Source organism: Oncorhynchus kisutch, linkage group LG5, assembly GCF_002021735.2.
Source record: "Oncorhynchus kisutch isolate 150728-3 linkage group LG5, Okis_V2, whole genome shotgun sequence".
NCBI classification, from domain to species: domain Eukaryota; kingdom Metazoa; phylum Chordata; class Actinopteri; order Salmoniformes; family Salmonidae; genus Oncorhynchus; species Oncorhynchus kisutch.
In genome coordinates, this window is record NC_034178.2 from 28,778,520 (window position 1) to 28,798,317 (window position 19,798).

Genomic DNA, 19,798 nt, shown 5'->3' on the forward strand with positions numbered 1-19,798 from the left:
GCAGCAGAGAACTGGAAGGAAAGGCGGAATTGGCTTTGCGGGTGACCAGTGAAATATACCTGCTGGAGTGCGTGCTGCTATGGTGACCAGTGAGCTGAGATAAGGCGGGGCTTTACCTAGCAGAGACTTGTAGATGACCTGGAGCTGTTGCCAGAGAATTGAATGTTAATTTCTCTACCATAAACCGCCTTCAATGTCATTTTAGAGAATTTGGCAGTATGTACAACCGGCCTCACAACAGCAGACCATGTATGGCATCGTGTGGACGAGTGGTTTGCTGATGTCAACGTTGTGAACATAGTGCCCCATGGTGGTGGTGGGGTTATGGTATGGACAGGTATAAGCTACGGACAACAAACACAATTGCATTTTATCGATGATCCCGTGACGAGATTCTGAGGCCCATTCTGTGACCAACAGATGCATATCTGTATTCCCAGTAATGTGAAATCAATAGATTTGGGCCTAATTCATTTTTCAATCGACTGATTTCCTCATGAACTGTGACTCAGTAAAATCTTTTAAACTGTTACATGTTGCATTTTTGTTCAGTATAAATAATATTGGTCTATCTGCAAAAATCTGTAACGTTCATCTGTATGCAGATGACACTTATGTATGCTATTGCCCCTACTGCTGACCAGGCTATGTCGGAAAATGGAAATGTTTTATGTTGTTTTCTATTTGTTGTAGAAATATGTAAGATGTTTTACATATTTATGCATTGGATGGTTCTCTCAGCGAGCAGGTTCCCGCTTATAAATATATGGGCTTTTGGATTGACAAAATGTTGACGTTTAAAAAAAACAGATGAGCTAGTTAAAAAGTTGATATTGAAAGTAGCCTCTCCCCAAATAGCAGGAAGCAGTTGTACAGGCAACTTTCCTGCCAGCTCCTTACTATGGGCGACACCATTTATCAGAATGGTGTCGCCCTAAAACCCTTGGCTGCAATGTACCATAGCGCTCTTTGCTTTATCACAGGTGACAGGTATAATACTCGTCACTGCATCCTTTATAAGAAGGTCGTCTGGACCTCTCTAAATTCCCGTAGATCACTTCATTTCTCCCTTTTTGTTTACAAGCTTCCAACATATCTCACTTCTCTGCTAAAGTATTCAAATATGAGGCAGCAAATCTTGTTGTCCCTCTTGTTTTGAATAATTTACAAATCTCATTAAATCTCGAATCCCTGGTGCCAATAGGGCAGTTTAGAATGCTGATGAGGAATGAACTCACTGAAGTTTGAGTGTTTTGGTTGATTTGTAATACATTATTAAATGATCTTGTAGTTTATTTTTTTTGAATTATCATATTAATTTGTGAATTATTTGTTCTCAGGGCACCATTGAGAATGAGACCCTGGTCTCAATTGGGCTTACCTCAAAAAAGACAAGTTAAATATACAAAAATAAAGAGCGACTGGGATAAATGTGAAGCAGCAGTGTGCTGATGTTCATCATTGCAATACAGTTGTTTCAGTTGTTAAGTTAGGGTTTCTATGGCAAACCAGACAGCTAGCAATGCTTTTCCTGGAACAATATGGAGCTGTTATGCTGAATATTTTCACATTGGGTGCATACCCCAGACTGTACTGTTCTAGATCACACAGTGCATTCACACCCAAGCACTTCCTCGGAGCGGTTGCCTAATAAACGATTTGCAAACAACAGACCTGTCATGTCATACAGTATGCTGTGAAAGCTTTTGGGTGGGAACAGAGACACAATAAGCCTTACTGTAGTGGAATTCAAAGGACGACTCTAACCTTTTTCAAAGTTGGCATGCTGGAGCTCAAGTCTTTTTGAATTATGCTTATAGCAGCAATCCATCTCAGTGAGCATGGCATCAATTAACTGTAACCAGACACTACCTTCCACTATATTCCACTTTAAAAGCCTTTAGTCAAATTATATTAGATGCAGAATGTACAATAGCCAGAAAAGGTCAGGTCATGGTCAGTGGTATGCTTGAACACTGCCTAAACAAGACCCTTTTAGAACCTTTTATTAGCGTCTTTCCCCCGCACTAAATCTTTTTTTGCCACCCTCCTTATGTCAATTTCAAGAGAACAGCTTACCGCCTCCAAGTTCCATATCAGATCTGATCAACGATCACGTTTCATAAACTATACATATTAGTGATGTAGTATATACAATAACCAGTCAAAAGTTTGGACACACCTACTCATTCAAAGGGTCTTTCAATTGTACTATTTTCTACATTATAGAATAATAGTGAAGACATCGAAACTATGCAATAACACGCATGGAATCATGTAGTAACCAAGTAAAAGTGTTAAACAAATCGAAATATATTTTAGATTCTTTGAAGTAGCCACCCTTTGCCTTGATGACAGCTTTACACACTCTCAGGCAGCTTCATGAGGAATGATTTTCCAACAGTCTTGGAGGAGTTCCCACATATGCTGAGCACTTGTTGGCTGCTTTTCCTTTACTCTGCGGTCCAACTCATCCAAAAACATCTCAATTGGGTTGAGGTCAGGTGATTGTGGAGGCCAAGGTCATCTGATGCAGCACTCCATCACTCTCCTTGGTCAAATAGCCCTTACACAGCCTAGTGGTGTGTTTTGGGTCATTGTCCTGTTGGAAAAACAAATGATAGTCCCACTAAGCTCAAACCAGATGGGATTGCGTATCGTTGCAGAATGTTGTGATAGCCATGCTGGTTAAGTGTGCATTGAATTCTAAATAAATCACTGACAGGGTCACCAGCAAAGCACCCCCACACCATCACTCCTCCTCCTCCATGCTTCACGGTGTGAACCACACATGCGAAGATCAACCGTTCACTTACTCTGCGTCTCACAAAGACACAGCAGTTGGAACCAAAAAACGAAAGGACAGATTTCCACCGGTCTAATGTCCATTACTCGTGTTTCTTGGCCCAAGCAAGTCTCTTCTTATTATTGGTGTCCTTTAGCAGTGGTTTCTTTGCAGTAATTCGACCACAAAGGCCTGATTCACGCAGTCTCCTCTGAACAGTCGATGTTCGTTACTTGAACTCTGTGAAGCATTTATTTGGGCTGCAATCTAAGGTGCAGTTAACTCTAATGAACTTATCCTCTGCAGCAGCGGTAACTCTGGGTCTTCCTTTCCTGTGGTGGTTCTCATGAGAGCCAGTTTGATTATAGAGCTTGATGGTTTTTGCAATTGCACTTTCAAAGTTCTTGACATTTTCTGGATTGACTGACCTTCATGTCTTATAGTAATGATGGACTGTTGTTTCTCTTTGCTCTTTGCTGTTCTTGCCATAATATGGACGTGGTCTTTTACCAAATAGTGCTATTTTCTGTATACCACCCTACCTTGTCACAACACAACTGATTGGCTCAAACACATTAAGAAGGAAAGAAATTCCACAAATGAACTTTTAACAAGGCACACAAATTGCATTCCAGGTGACTACGTCTTGAGAGAATACCAAGCTTGTGCTCAGCTGTCATCAAAGCAAAGGGTGGCTACTTTGAAAAATCTCGAATATGAAATATATTTTTGATTTGTTTAACACATTTTTTGGTTACTACATGATTCCATGTGTTATGTCATAGTTTTGAAGTCTTCACTATTTATTCTACAATGTAGAAAATAGTAAAAATAAAGAAAAGGTGTCCAAACTTTTGATTGGTACTGTATGTGTATTATATACACCTCACATGCAACCCATGATAAGACTATGAACAAAGTATATCAAAACTGAATATGACTCCATAAAGGTGATTTAGCAATGTGCAAGCAAGCATTTAGTTACACTTTATATTTGACTAGTAGGAAAATTGCAAATATTTAATATCATTGTAAAATGAATGGATTTACATACAAGGCATAAGCTTAAGTTAAGGCATTAACACGCAATACAACGCATTATTCTAGGCATAAAGATCTACGACAAAGTATGAACAAAACAGGCGCACTAGGCCATACAACCTTTTTCCATGGGCAGGTTACAGGATAAGAGACAAATGTAATTTCATTATATTTATTCCAGAACGTACTTGTTTGTATTCAAAATCAGGGGTTGACCAACCACAGGCAAAACCAAAACTAATATAACTAAAATATCAGATCGAACCAACTAGCCAACCTCCTCAAGAGTAGGTCACATCTACATGTGATGTCCTGAGGTGGTGGGCTGAGTACTCAGTTACCGGCGCAACGCTCCTACCCACCAGGCTACCTGCCGCCCTGGGGGTCAGGGCTGACTGGCCCCTATCTATGTGCGTGCACGTGGATTTTTTGGGAGCAGCTGACACCTTTTGGTAACATATCCTCACATCGGTCCCACTCCCATTCACAAGGGGGTAAATACGTTTTTTTTGTTAGTCATTTCATTTTATGAAAGCAAGGGAGGGTCACCTTCCCTTGCTAGTAGTAGCTAGCTGGCAGCCCTGGCTAGCTGCATGGTCTTAGCCTGGCTAAAAACATAGCAAGCTCGCTAGCTAGCCAGCCCTTTTAAGCTTCCCACATCGCCACGTGAAGTAATCAGATTTATATACATTTTTTTTTTATATGCCCTGGCAAATATTCTTATACTGGCCGGTGTAACCTGAAATATTATCCCAGTTTGATATGCTGCTTTTGTATTCATTTCAATATCAGCTAAAAATAGAACATCATGTTTTGGGGGAGAAAAAAGCTCATGGCTAGCTAGTTGGCTACAGCAGGTTCACCATTTCACAATAGCCTGGAATCACTAGTTATTACTTCTAAATAAAATACCTTTTTGGGTGGATTCTTGTTGTTTGGTTTACTGTTTGAACAGTCGCTGAGATTATATTTGGATATCAATGCAAAATAGACTACTTTGATGAATAGACTATACTAGACTATTTGACTATATAGACTACAGGTCAGATCAAGGAACCAAGTGAACACACTGCCCCCACACTGTGGAAGGAATGATTCGCCGCGTCTTAATTTTCAGGTAGTACAAAGGTATGTGAATGAAGTAGCGTATTACAAGGAGCCACCCTTTTTGCAACACTGCCCTACATGCTCCATACCTTAGGTCTTTGTAGTGTGTGAATTTACCCTAAAAGCCTTTTGTATTGTTGGGCCATTTGCCATCTGGCCATGAATAACCCTTTTCCACTCCTATTATTTTTTCAGAGAAGTTGAGGTTGAGGCCATGTCATGCAGGTCCTGCAATACAATGACTCACTGTTAGCACCATGCTTGAAAAGCTGTGACAGGAAACCACAGACATCTCAGACAGGAAGAGTTCATCTTGACTTTTGGTGATAAGCTCATGAGTGGCTTTTTAGAAAACTCATTATAAATGAATATCCAAACTCGTGAAGGGTTATTCTGACCACCAAGATCACTTTGTAAAACATTTGACTTTCTCCTTTTTATCACATTTTTGTACATGAGATGAAGTCAAACATGAGGCCGTGGTTAAGTAAAATGTAATCATCATCACTCTTGGTTTGTGAGGTAGGTTAAATTGTGTTGAGAGAATGAATGATATAAGTGGAACACAAAATGTAGATGGTAAAGGACGGGGCATCATTACTTAGAAAAAGGAATGACCCATTCTCATCTCTCTGTTCTTAAAAAAATAAAAAATAAAAAAATAAAAATAGGCAACTGATGAGGAACTCAGTGAAACGAGACTTCCTCTTTTGAAAGTCCCCTACATGAGTTAACAAGATTCAAACACAGATGTGCTCGTTTAACATGGGAAAAGTATTTCAGTTACATGACTGAAACCTTAAGATAAAAATGTCACAAATTGAATAGAACCAAATCTTCATTGTTTTGTTTTCTTACATTATCAAGGCCAGGGAATGACTGGCTTGCACTTGGTGGACTCACTCAGACTATTTTCTTGTAGGCATACATTACATCCCTTGGTTGACAAATGAGTTATGAGCAAATGTATTGCATGTGACTCATGCAAAAGAAATCCCATGAATTTGCCTAGGGAGATGTTACATTTAGTGAACATTTTGAAAAAGCTGCATGGTTCTAAGGAATAGGCCTACAGCCTTAGTGCCAACTCAGACAAAGGACTTGACTTTAGCACAAACAGACTATGCATCCAGCAGTGTAAAAGAAACATGCCTCTCTAACCCAAAGTATGATATTGGCAAACCGGTTGCAGATGTGTTGTAAAACATGGAAATACATGACCCTGGCCTGGCTTCAAACTTTGGAACATGAATTAGAAGTCATCGTGATCATGTCAACATTGAGGCTCACGATGACTTCTATTCCATGTCCGCGTCATCAGGATTAATGCACCCCTGGCCACTACACTGCCAGTTTACTGCTTTCAACTGATTACAAACTGGATGGCTTTTTATAATCCAGATTTGGGCAGCCATAGCTTTTTCTGCTTTATATTAGAACACTCATCTCAGAGCATCAAACCAAACAGGGATCATTTTCCTCAGCAATGGTTCAACCATTTGAAATATAATTTATTTTGCCAAACGTGACGTAGTCCTTTTGCCATCCTTCACATAGCAAGATATAGGTTAGCTTTGTAATGATTTCTGAACTAGCTGTAGGCTATATGCTTTATTCAGGGTTTATGAAAGCTTCATTAAGGGACATACAGTACACACTTTGCCAATTTTCTGTCTGCCATTCATTAAGCATATTTCTGCTATTCGTTCTCTGTGGAGTGCTATAGGGACCACTCGCCAGTGCCGTTTGACTGGCGACTGAATTGGGACATTCTCTCCTGTTTCTTCATTGTGAATCGGTATGCCATCGGTAGAGAGACATTTCTCCTTATAGCAAATCAGAGGGCACAAGTGGGTAACTGAAAGGCAACCAACAAGTAGAAAAAAAAGGGTCACTTTTCCCTGTGACTCCATCCATCCCTTTGCAACTTGCTAAATGAGCCAGTCACACTGTATATGCAATGTATAGGTTCATGGTAGCTAGCTAAGTGCACAGACACAATGCGCACAAACTCTCCAGAGTCGGCAGAAAACAGATGTTTCTAGTTTTCAGGGATACAATATTTTCAACCTAACTTACGTTTCCTCTGAAAAACAGAAATGGGGACTCTGCTCAGGCTCTGTTTCTTCTTTCCATGAAGCAGCTGCCTGCAGCTGGCTGCCGAGAGTCAATGCACTGTCTTTACTTTACCTAGCTAGCACAACAGCTAGTAAACCATGCTAACCATTTAGCTAACATTAGCCAGCAAAAAAAATATCTATGGGCTGTATGCGATTATGGAGTGTTTTACATTTTCTTTGTCATCTTGCTAGCTAGTTATATAGCTGTGGCCATTTAGTATCAACAATGGCTTTCTACAACAATAGCAACATTAGTGCTGCTAGCTAGCGAACATTGGTTATCTAGACCATAAAGCAACACACATGAACATGCATTGCCAAACAACGCTACACACACCTACTGGTTTGGAATATTTTAACAATGCGGAGTGGCTGACGACTTCAAGATCTTTGCTGTGTGAACACAAAATAGATTGACTGCCGACACTGTTCAGAGGGGCTAAGTACTCTCAGCATGCAAATGTTTGACAATCCTACCAGTGTGTTGGTGTGTCTGAGCCCTGAAGCATTTTCATTTGTCCTTGTTTAGTGTGAGAACATTGTGAAAAGGTGAGTCAGTGTTTTGATTTTGCTCACTCAAATACTCATCCAAATGATCCGAGATAGGTGGCCATTGTACAATATGTACCAGATTGTGTTGTTTTGTCCTTGTCTATTTAGTTCTGTGCTTGTCTACTAATGTTCTGTATTATGTCACATTTTATGTTTTGTGTGGACCCCAGGAAGAGTGTTGCATGAGCAACAGCTAATGGGGATACTAATAAATATCTAACCAACTGGTTTGTTTACTTATCACCCATCCTCTCTGGTGACGCATTCTCTCTCCTCTATCATATATGACTGGCGTCAGGGCGCAGCTGTATCAAACAGACTCTCGCTCTCCTCTCTACACTACTCTTACTACATCATTAATCCTCTCTGTAAAAGTGTTTCTGGGGACACTTTAAGGGTAATACTCCAAATTGTCCAAGATACCAGTAATTGAATCTGAAAATGTTATGTAACAGAGTGGCTTGACCCTGTTGGATCCTCGCACTGAAGTGGCAGAGAGTCATCGGTTTTCAGCTTTAATGGTACAACAGGGGTGACACCTTTTGGCAGCCCCTGTTCGCAAGGATAATGGCTTTGCTCTAATGCAATGCATGACTTCATTCCATTTCAGTGTCCTGTAAAGTAAAAACTGCAGTGGTCTGAGGTGAAGGGAGAGAGCTGGAAACTGTCCTCTGTGGCCAAATAATCTTAAAGAGCGCACTCATAGATTCCAAATGTGTTGGTCTGTTGCTCATTAAGGAAAAACGAGATTTCAGTCTTGGGGGTGTTGTTATCTTACCCTGGCAGTTGCTGTTGTTTGTCACTCTTAAGACACCGCAACAACCTGCCGACTAGGCTACCGCTTCCTAGAAATAGGTTTTATTTATTCGCAAGAAAATAAGTGAAAGACAAAAGTGTGCAAAAGCGCTTATATGAAAAGCACACCACATCTAAGTACAGAAATGTTTTTGTTCAATCAGCTAAGCAAAGCATATCAATTATACTTGTACATGATATAGTCAGTATACAAGAAAAAACATGTTTGATTATGTGTTCGTGTGCATGTGTGTGAGAGTTAGCCTGCATGGAGGGGATTATTTTGTAGTTTGGTTCATCAGGCTGACACGCCTTCTCTTGAAATTATTGAGGGATGATGAGGTTTTTTGCATTGTGAAGATATGAATTCCAGAGTATGGTACCTCCTGTATCTGATAGAGAATGGACTATGTGAGGTGTGACAGAGGGAAGGCTAGAGGTTATCGCAGTGTCTTGTGTTAGTTGAAGTCAGAAGTTTACATACACCTTAGCCAAATACATTTAAACTCAGTTTTTCACAATTCCTGACATTTCATCCAAGTAAAAATTCCCTGTCTTAGTCCAGTTAGGATCCCCACTTTATTTAAAGAATGTGAAATGTCAGAATAATAGGAGAGAGAATAATTTATTTCAGCTTTTATATCTTTCATCACATTCCCAGTGGGTCAGAAGTTTACATACACTCAATTAGTATTTGGTAGCATTGCCTTTAAATTGTTTAACTTGGGTCAAACGTTTCAGGTAGTCTTCCACAAGCTTCCCACAATAAGTTGGGTGAATTTTGGCCCATTCCTCATGACCGAGCTGGTGTAACTGAGTCAGGTTTGTAGGCCACCTTGCTCGCACACGCTTTTTCAGTTCTGCCCACAAATGTTCTATAGTATTGAGGTCAGGGCTTGTGATGGCCACTCCAATTCCTTGACTTTGTGTTTTGACTCAAACACAATGATGGTCATTATGGCCAAACAGTTCTATTTTTGTTTCATCAGACCAGATGACATTTCTCCAAAAAGTACGATCTTTGTCCCCATGTGCAGTTGCAAACCGTAGTCTGGCTTTTTTATGGCGGTTTTGGAGCAGAGGCTTCTTCCTTGCGGAGCAGCCTTTCAGGTTATGTCGATATAGGACTTGTTTTACTGTGGATATGGATCCTTTTGCACTGGTTTCCTCCAGCATCTTCACAAGGTCTTTTGCTGTTGTTCTGGGACTGAGTTGCAATTTTCACACCAAAGTACATTCATCTCTAGGAGACTGAACAAATCTTCTCCCTGAGCAGTATGACGGCTGTGTGGTCCCATGGTGTTTATACTTGAGTACTATTGTTTGTACAGATGAACATGGTACCTTGGAGGTCTACAACAAAATGGAGGTCTTGGCTAATTTCTTTTGATTTTCCCATGATGCCAAGCAAAGAGGCACTGGGTTTGAAGGTAGGGCTTGAAATACATCCACAGGTACACCTCCATTTGACTTAAATGATGTCAATTAGCCTATCAGAAGCTTTTTCTTGATTTTTCCAAGCTGTTTAAAGGCACAGTCAACTTAGTGTATGTAAACTTCTGACCCAATGGAATTGTGATACAGTGAATAAGTGAAATAATCTGTCTGTAAACAACTGTTGGAAAAATTACTTGTGTCATGCACAAAGTAGATGTCCTAACCGACTTGCCAAAACTATAGTTTGTTAACAAGACATTTGTGGAGTGGTTGAAAAACGAGTTAATGACTCCAACCTAAGTATGTAAACTAACCCAACTTCACCTGTATATAGATGGATTTCAGAATTAGCCTGGAAGAATCCATTGAAGGGTTTAGGTAATGTGAGCGGACCAAGTAATTGGGTGTCACTCTAAAGCGGGAAGGTGGAATAAACGAGTCAGGAGTAGGTTTTCTTGATTGAACACAGTTCTCTATTGAGGGCATTTGGTCAACACAAACACTCCAACATAATCAATGAAAATCTTCTAAGGAAAAAAACATACATCTTCTTCTCCAGATGAAACAGGAACACAATAGGATTATCTTTAAACTACAACAAAAAGTCACGGGATTGTCACCGTCTTAGTGGTTCTTCATGGATAGCTCCTCTCTCTCGGTGGCCATCTTCCAGAGATAGTTTCCCCCCCTTCTCTGCTGGTTCCATTCTCTCTCTTATAGGGGAAGGAGAGTATGTCATTAGTACCGTCAGCTGTGCTTAATTGCCTCTGGTTACCTTGTCTCCCATGCCTTGTTGGGCTACTATCCATGAGCCCAGCCTGCCCTCTGGTGGTCCTTCCACATACCTTCCCCCCCAGGACCGAACCGGAGGGTCGGGCGCCAGACGCACCGTCTTGGTCGCGTCGGGACAGCGCGTCTGCATTCCCGTTCCTCGATCCGGCCCTGTGGATGACATGGAAAGAGAACGGTTGTAAAGACAAAAACCATCTGGCTATTCTGTTGTTATTGTTTCTCTTACCAGCCATCCACGTGAGGGGCGCATGGTCAGTAACTAATGCAAACCTCCGACCCAGTAGGTAGTACCGGAGATAATCGAGGGCCCACTTGATGGCTAAGGCCTCTTTCTCTACGGTCGCATACCTCTGTTCCCGATCGCTGAGCTTCCTACTAATGAAGAGAATCGGCTTCTCTGCTTCACCTTTACCCTGAGCTAGTACGGCCCCGAGCCCTGTATCCGAGGCATCGACCTGCACAATGAACTCTTGTGAGAAGTCCGGAGCCTGTAGAACGGGATCAGAACACAGGCCATCTTTTAGCAATTGAAAGGCCTCTTCCGTCTCGTCTTTCCACTCTACCTGGTTTGGCAGGTTTTTCCTGATGAGGTTTGTGAGGGGGTTGGCAATGGTTGCATATCCCGGGATAAAACGGCGATAATATCCTGTTATCCCTAAGAAGGCCCGAACGTCTCGCTTGGTCCGGGGTCGAGGCCAGTCACGAATTGCCCTGGTCTTCTCTGCCTGTGGGCGTATTTTCCCATTCCCCACGGTGTACCCCAGGTATTCCGCTTCGGACAGGCCCAGGCAGCATTTATTTGGATTGGCTGTCAACCCGGTGGCTTCCAAACTCACGAGCACCGCCCGTAATCGCAGGAGGTGACTATCCCAGTCCTCGCTGTGGATGACCACATCGTCTATGTACGCCGCTGCATACTCTTGATGGGGCCGTAGAATGGCATCCATGAGGCGTTGGAAAGTTGCAGCGGCACCGTGCAGTCCGAAGGGCATCCTCACATACTGGAAAAGCCCCTCTGGGGTGGCGAAGGCAGTCTTTGGGCGATCCTCCGGAGCCACCGGCACTTGCCAATATCCCTTTGTCAAATCCAGGGTAGTGATGAACTTGGCCTTTCCTAAGCGCTCCAAGAGTTCATCCACACGGGGCATGGGATACGCATCGAATGTAGAGATGGCATTCACGCCCCTAAAGTCGTTGCAGAGTCTCATACTACCATCGGACTTGGGGACCAGGACTATGGGACTGGACCACTCACTCGTCGAGGGCTCGATCACGCCCATCCTCAACATCTCCCTCACCTCTTTCTTAGCGATGACTCGGCGAGCCTCAGGAATCCTGTAAGGGCGGATATGCACCTTCTTGCCGGGTTCCGTGTGGATATGGTGGAACAGGACATCTGTTTGTCCTGGGAATGGAGAGAATATTCGACCGAAGTTCATAATCAGCTTGTCTAGCTGTCTTGACTGCTCCGGTAGGAGAGTTTGGCCACGGCGCACCTGTGGTAGAGTCTCCTCTTTTCCTTTGCCCTCCAGGGCCATCAAAGCCACCTCCTCCTCTCGTCCATGGTACGTCTTCAGCAGGTTTATGTGATAGAGTTGGACCTTCTTCCTCCTGTCAGGTTGCTTGATGAGGTAATTGACCGGTGAGACCCTTTTCATTACCTCGTAGGGCCCCCTCCACTGCGCCAGCAAGCGATGTTCGGCCGTGGGCACAAGCACCATCACTTTCTCTCCCACGGTGAACTCACGGGGGGTCGCGGACTTATCATAGGCCTGGCCTTGGGTCCTTTGGGCCTTCTCCATATGCTCCTTGACTATGGGCCACACTGCTGACAGGCGGTCTCTCATCAGGGTAACGTGTTCTATTGTGGATCGAAAGGGACATGGTTGGGTCTCCCAGGTCTCCTTGGCTAAGTCGAGGATTCCTCGACAGGGTCTGCCATAGAGCAATTCAAACGGAGAGAATCCAGTGGATGCCTGGGGTACTTCTCGCAGGGCAAACATTAAGTGTGGGAGAAGCATGTCCCAGTTTTTCCCGTCTCGGGACACCACTCTTCTCAACATGCTTTTAATCGTTTTGTTCAAGCGTTCACACAACCCGTCTGTTTGAGGGTGGAATATGCTTGTACGTATCTGTTGAACCTGATATAACCGACACAAGTCCTTCATCAACCGGGACATGAACGGGGTTCCTTGATCGGTTAAGATAGTCTTGGGGAGGCCCACACGAGAGAACATCAGGAATAGCTCCTTGGCAATTCCCTTTGACGACATGTTACGCAGGGGTATGGCCTCCGGGAACTTGGTAGCGTAATCTATAACCACTAGGATGTACTCGTGTCCTCTGGCGGATTTTGGGAGGGGCCCTACGAGGTCCATAGCTATGCGTTCAAAGGGAGTCTCTATGATGGGGAGAGGAATCAAAGGGTTACGCAGGTGTGGCCGTGGGGCTGTACGTTGACATTGATCACACGTCCTACAATACCTGGCCACATCCCGGGTGACCCGGGGCCAATAGAATCTCTTCTTTCCTGTCCCCCTTCTTCCCGTGCATAACGTCATCTGCCGAAGCTCCTTATATAGGGGACAGTCTCTCCCGATCAATAATGGCACCTTCAGCTGGGGCACTTTCCCTGCCCTGACTGTACACCTTCCTTTTGGAGTGAGAATAGGCAGATTCACAGTGGGGTAATAGTGGGTGTCTCCATGGATACAGGATACGGCTACTTTGTCTGGTAACAGTGTTGCGGAGGTCACCATCCGCTCCTCTACTAACGTAACCATGCTTCCCGAGTCGAGAATAGCTACCACATCTTGTCCTTCGACTCGCACCGGAATCTCTGAGGCTGGGGCTATCTCTGCTAACCAACAGTGTTGATCCTGCCCCCTCAAAACGGGATGTGTGGGGGTAGGCAGTGATGACTCCGTGACCATGGGCTCATCCTTGCTAGGACATTGTGGGGCATAATGGTTGGGAGACTGACATTTATAACACCGACCCTGCTGTGTGGTGGCTGACTTCTCCCACCTCCGGGGGGGGCTTGGACGTTTCGGTGGCGGGCGCGCCGGGGTGAGTCGTGGTACGGGATTGGAAGACTCCTTCCGTTCCTCCTTGTCACTTTTTAACAACTCCCCTGTAGACCGATATGTTTCCACCGCCTGGGCTATGTCGTCGGCTGACAACGGGTTGGCTTGCCCCACAACCCTTTTTAAGTCACTGGGCAATTCTCTCAATATCTTGTCCACTACGAGAGTCTCTATCACATGTCCTACTCCCTTTCCAGGTTCTAGCCACTGTTTCGTCAGTCGTATTAATGCGAAGATCTGGGCACGGACGGGTTGATCAGCTGTATAGGTCCATGGAACTTTACAGCCCTATCTCTGGCAGTCAGCTGGTACCGGGACAGGATCTCGGTTTTTAGTCGCCCATAGTCCTCAGCTTCGCGGGAATCCAGGTCAAAATAGGCTTCCTGAGCCACCCCGGTCAAAAGAGGGGCTAATGCGCTCGCCCATTCTGTGGGCGACCACTCTTCCAAGGTGGCCGTCCTTTCGAAGGTCATGAGGAAGGCCTCAATATCATCCTCCTTGGAGAGACGAGGTAAGATGGCGTGAGCAGCCGCTCTTGGCTTAACTCTAGGTTCTTCTCGTCGGCTCAGCTGTTGTTGCAGGAGTTCTATGGTTGTCTGCTGTGCCGTGATCAACTGTTGTAGTAGGGCGTTATCCATCGTTCTTGAATGGTTCCTCCGGGTCTACTGGAAGAATCTTGATTTACTCACTTATCCTTGTGTCACTCGTCCACCTAATGCCCGCATTCTCCACCAATGTGAGCGGACCAAGTAATTGGGTGTCACTCTAAAGCGGGAAGGTGGAATAAACGAGTCAGGAGTAGGTTTTCTTGATTGAACACAGTTCTCTATTGAGGGCATTTGGTCAACACAAACACTCCAACATAATCAATGAAAATCTTCTAAGGAAAAAAACATACATCTTCTTCTCCAGATGAAACAGGAACACAATAGGATTATCTTTAAACTACAACAAAAAGTCACGGGATTGTCACCGTCTTAGTGGTTCTTCATGGATAGCTCCTCTCTCTCGGTGGCCATCTTCCAGAGATAGTTTCCCCCCCTTCTCTGCTGGTTCCATTCTCTCTCTTATAGGGGAAGGAGAGTATGTCATTAGTACCGTCAGCTGTGCTTAATTGCCTCTGGTTACCTTGTCTCCCATGCCTTGTTGGGCTACTATCCATGAGCCCAGCCTGCCCTCTGGTGGTCCTTCCACAGTAAACTGTCTGGGAGGTATGAGTAGTTGTAGGTGCATAATTGGTGTACATTTAATGTTGTAAATAGACAAGATATTGATTTTATTAAAAATAAGGTACAGTGGAACCAGGTAATTAGAGAAGGTGGCTAGTCTTGCACATTTCTTTTGTATAATGTGTCATTTGTGTAGGCTTAGCGCTCCAGTACCGCTTGCCATGCGGTAGCAGAGAGAGCAGACTGACTAGGGTGGCTGGAGTCTTTGACCATTTTTAGGGCCTTACTCTGACACCGCCTGGTATAGAGGTCCTGGATTGCAGGAAGCTTAGCCCCAGTGTTGTACTGGGCCGTACGCACTAGGGCTGGGAAATATGGCCAAAATGTCATTGTATGGTATTTTTCACTGTATTTTATGTTTTTGATTTATAAAAGTTCTACATTTGCTTCATGAGAAGTGCATGACCCTAGGGTGGCAAAACAAGTATTTGATAACCTGCAAAATCGGCAGTGTTTCCTACTTACAAAGCATGTAGAGGTCTGTAATTTTTATCATTAGGTACACTTCAACTGTGAGAGACAGAATCTAAAACAAAAAAATCCAGAAAATCATATTGTATGATTTTTTTATAAAGTATTAATTGGTTGTTTTGATATTTCAAACTGCAGTTCCTGATCACGTCTGGTGTGGGTGTACAAAATCAACAAGCACGCAATGGCGGATGCATGTGCCCGAGCGGTCTGGTCTGCATACACACCGCTCCCCATTGCAAAATAAATGTACACATACATGTTATTCCATCATTGCACCCATACGCATCATAGAGGGCTCATAGAACTGGTCATAGAACTGAGTACTGGCACCTCATATTTTCTACTTAATTCCTATATGTTCGTAAGGAACACAGTATTCCAGCCGGTCTGACGACAGCTCCATTCGTTTCTAACAAGGAACAGAAAGTCCTTGTTCTAATTCTTGACTAAAACTACACACCTTATATTCAGTATTATGATTATAAAAAGATCTATACATTCATTCAGTAACAGTAGTATTCTGTTTAGTTATAATTCTAAGATAAATGTATACATATTTAAGTCATTATGAGTAGGCTACCGGCACCTGTTTCAGTCAAAGTCCAGCACTGGTCAGACTCGAGTGATCACTACACATCAGCAAGTGGCCACTCCATAAATGATTCAGGGGCTAAGTGTTCTTTCAACAACATTGGCGATGCGTTTTCTTATGTAAACAAGTCCAAGGCGCTGCGTAATGTGGGCAGGTCTGTCTCACGGTGTTTGTCCGTGCATGACAAATCTCCATAGGTATTACAATCCTGTGTTAGTGGGCATAATCAATATAAAAATCCAACCCCATGTAAGTCATGACGAACTCAGGTACACAAATATCTCAAAACTCTGTTTTGGAATATACTACCTTTATGACCCAAATTATCCTACTTAGACTTTTTAGCTCTGGGATAAATGTTCGACTCGTATCGATGCCACGGGTTGTTTTCAACGAGAGAAGTTGGTTATTGCGCTCAGTTTCCCTTTAAAGGATCTACAGTGGGGCAAAAAAGTATTGTCAGCCACCAATTGTGCAAGTTCTCCCACTTAAAAAGACGAGAGAGGCCTGTAATTTATCATAGGTACACTTCAACTATGACAGACAAAATGAGAATTTAAAAAATCCAGAAAATCACATTGTAGGATTTTTAATGAATCTATGAACAAATTATGGTGGAAAATAAGTATTTGGTCAATAACAAAAGTTTCCAAAAAAAAATCTAATTTGGTCTGTCATAGTTGAAGTGTACCTATGATGAAAATTACAGGCCTCTCATCTTTTTAAGTGGGAGAACTTGCACAATTGGTGGCTGACTAAATACTTTTTTGCCCCACTGTATATCTAATACATGTTAATAGATGGTATAATATTAGCTACCGTAAGATTACAAGTATGAGCAAAAAGCACTGCCTCTTCCACCACTCCTCAGACTACTGCAGTGTATACTCCCACATTCTGTACAAGCACAGCCACTGGTCCACTGAGATGGTCAGAATATGCTTCATGCTTTATAAAGCCATTATCGTTAGGGATAGGCCAGTAATGAAAACACTTAATTCCAGTCAGTCCTGCAGCTTCCCTAAGCACTACCCACTGGGCACACACGTCAGTTCAACGTCTAGTTTTGCTTTACATTTGGTTGAGTTGTCAACTAGTGTGAATTCAAAAAAACATGTCACCATGTCGTTGGATTTTAGGTTAAAAGTTGGGTGAAAAAAAATGAAATTCCCTTACATTGCTAACTTTTTTTCAAATCCAATCCATTTTCCACATTGATTCAACGTCATCACATTGAATGTTTTTGTTAAAATGACGTGGAAACAACATTGATTCAACCAGTATTTGCCCAGTGGGTATCTGCTTCTTTCTTATGTTTTGTACATAAATCGTAACATTATCATCTCCCCATGATAAAAATGAAACAATGTCTGCCACTCTGATATGCTCTGAACACTGATTTATCTGAGACGCACCTTGGTTGGGTGTTTTTTTTTCTTCTGTCCATCACCTGAACCAGGGGGGTGCATATACATTTTCTTATAGATGGATGACCTCCCCATACCTTCTCTACCCCCATTCCCCTCAGGACCATCAATGCTGGGAAGAGCATGCTGAATGAGGATCAGGCGTCCTGTGAGCTGCTCTACGTGAAGAAGCTGAGCAACAAAAAACAGCGTAACTCCACACTGCTGGACGACAATGGGGTGAGACTACTGGAATCAGTTCTAGTCATTATATAAATAGAACACTGGTAAGGCTCATTGACTGGGTCTACAGCACTACAATAGGAGAGAGGGTAAAGCATACCAGCCTGGTATGATAGACTAGACGTAACATAGTAAATGTAAATCCAGGACATCCAAATTGGTATGATAAGTTACATTTGGTATGGTTAATTAAGACCGATATGTACTTAATGCAAAAATGAAAGTTCGGTGGATGGCATATCGCAAATGTCTAGCAACCAAAGGTTTCGAGTTCGAATCAAATAACGGACAACTTTAGCATTTTAGCTAATTAGCAACTTGCAACTACTTAGCATGTTAGCTAACCCTAACGTTCCCACTAACCCTAACCCTTTTCACGAGTGAATTCCAAATATCTCTAACGATTGCCCAAGCGTGTCTAAGTTTGAATTGAGGTGTGCTCCCCTCCTCATTAATTCACATAGAAGTAGCCCATTTCACTGTTGACAACAATTTAAGTTTCAGGCATCACTGAGCCGGACAAACCTCTCTCTTCGACGAGGGATCAAGTACCTAGACATTTTCACATCTCCAGTCAGAACAGAATGATGTATATTTCCCTGGCACATTTTCCAGCTGGCGCCCGCATTTCCTTCATTGTTGTTTTCCTTACTAATAGTAACTTTGGCCATGTGTGTTCCAGTCAAATGAAGTGCATCATTATGGTTTCTGTATATCGTGTTGTTTCTACTGTAGCACACCATATGTATGTATGGAGCATAATGCATTTACTGTTTTATTCACGTTTTCAAGTACTGGTGACAAATCATGCTTTCCAATTATTGCATAGATTAATGGACACATGGATGTGTATAAAATACTTTTTTGAAGGTTGTACTGATTATGATGAGCTAATGCTAAGCTGCCAGTTAAGTGTGGGGCCATGTTTGTTGACATCATACAATGCATTCTGTTGGTCACGTAAATGCCTGTCAGACCAAAGATGTTATAATAAAATGAGTAAACTCTCGAGTAAACTTCCGGAAGTGAATGATGGTAGATGACACACCACCTTCAACATGCACACTGCAAGCAGACCAAACTCATCTTGTAACCGCTTATCTTTGCTTAGCACACACAAAACAAATGGCAGCACCATAAACTACCCATCGTCGGATTACTTTAGATTCTTAGAAAGTGTTTTACTCAATTATTTCATTCACTGGTGAGCTCACCCTTGATGTGATGAATTGTAAATAGTAATTGTTATTAGCTAATTCAGATTATGGGTTCTGTCAGCTGAGAGTTAGCTAAATATGACAGATTGTGTTAGGTCACTATATCCTCAGTTAGCGCTATGACTTATGTAGCCTACATTTTCTGGGTTGAATGAGATTTGTGCTATGCTGTCGCCATTTCTGTGAATATCTGTCAGAGGGTGGGTGTAGCTGTGGCATGGAAGTCAGGCGTAGGAGATCAGAGATGAGTGGACAAAGCACTTTACTCAGACAATATAAAACAGGACGCAACCGCTTCACAAAAACAAATGCCTAAAGAACAAGTGAGGCAGCACAAAGTACACACAACCAGGTACAAAGTACCGGCTGTCACAAAGCACGGGTACAAAACAAACCGCAGCTTTCCAGCAGCTCGCCGACACCAGCCTTAGGGACGACCCGGAAGGCGAGGTGCAGGGCGATCCGGACGTAGACGGTGGAACTCCCGCAGCATAGAAGGGTCTAACACTTCCTCCACCGGAACCCAGCATCTCTCCTCCTGTCCGTACCCCTCCAACTCCACGAGGTACTGAAGGCCCCTCGCCCGACGCCTCGAATCCAGTATGGAGCGAATGGAATACGCCGGGGGCCCCGGCCCAATAGATCAGCTGGTCACGGCTAGTGATAAATTGATTACATAAATTTTTTCATTTTTAAAGTGGCTGGAGTTGAGTCAGTATGTTGGCAGCAGCCACTCAATGTTACTGATGGCTGTTTAACAATCTGATGGTCTTGAGATAGAAGCTGTCTCTCGGTCACTGCTTTGATGCACCTGTACTGACCTCGCCTTCTGGATGATAGCGGGGTGAATAGGCAGTGGCTCGGGTGATTGTTGTCAGAATAATACGAAATGCTCTGAGACCAGGTTGAGAATAGGCACATC

At 43.2% G+C, this 19,798-nt stretch overlaps 1 protein-coding gene across 1 annotated transcript in view; it reads left to right on the top strand.

Moving 5' to 3' along the window:
• The window catches only part of ppm1j (protein phosphatase, Mg2+/Mn2+ dependent, 1J), a 52,763-nt gene that overhangs the window by 15,577 nt on the left and 17,388 nt on the right, over positions 1–19,798 (top strand). The window contains exon 2 of the mRNA XM_020482915.2: positions 17,539–17,656. Within this exon, the coding sequence (XP_020338504.1) occupies positions 17,539–17,656 (118 nt within the window). The remainder of the gene's footprint in view (positions 1–17,538; positions 17,657–19,798) is intronic.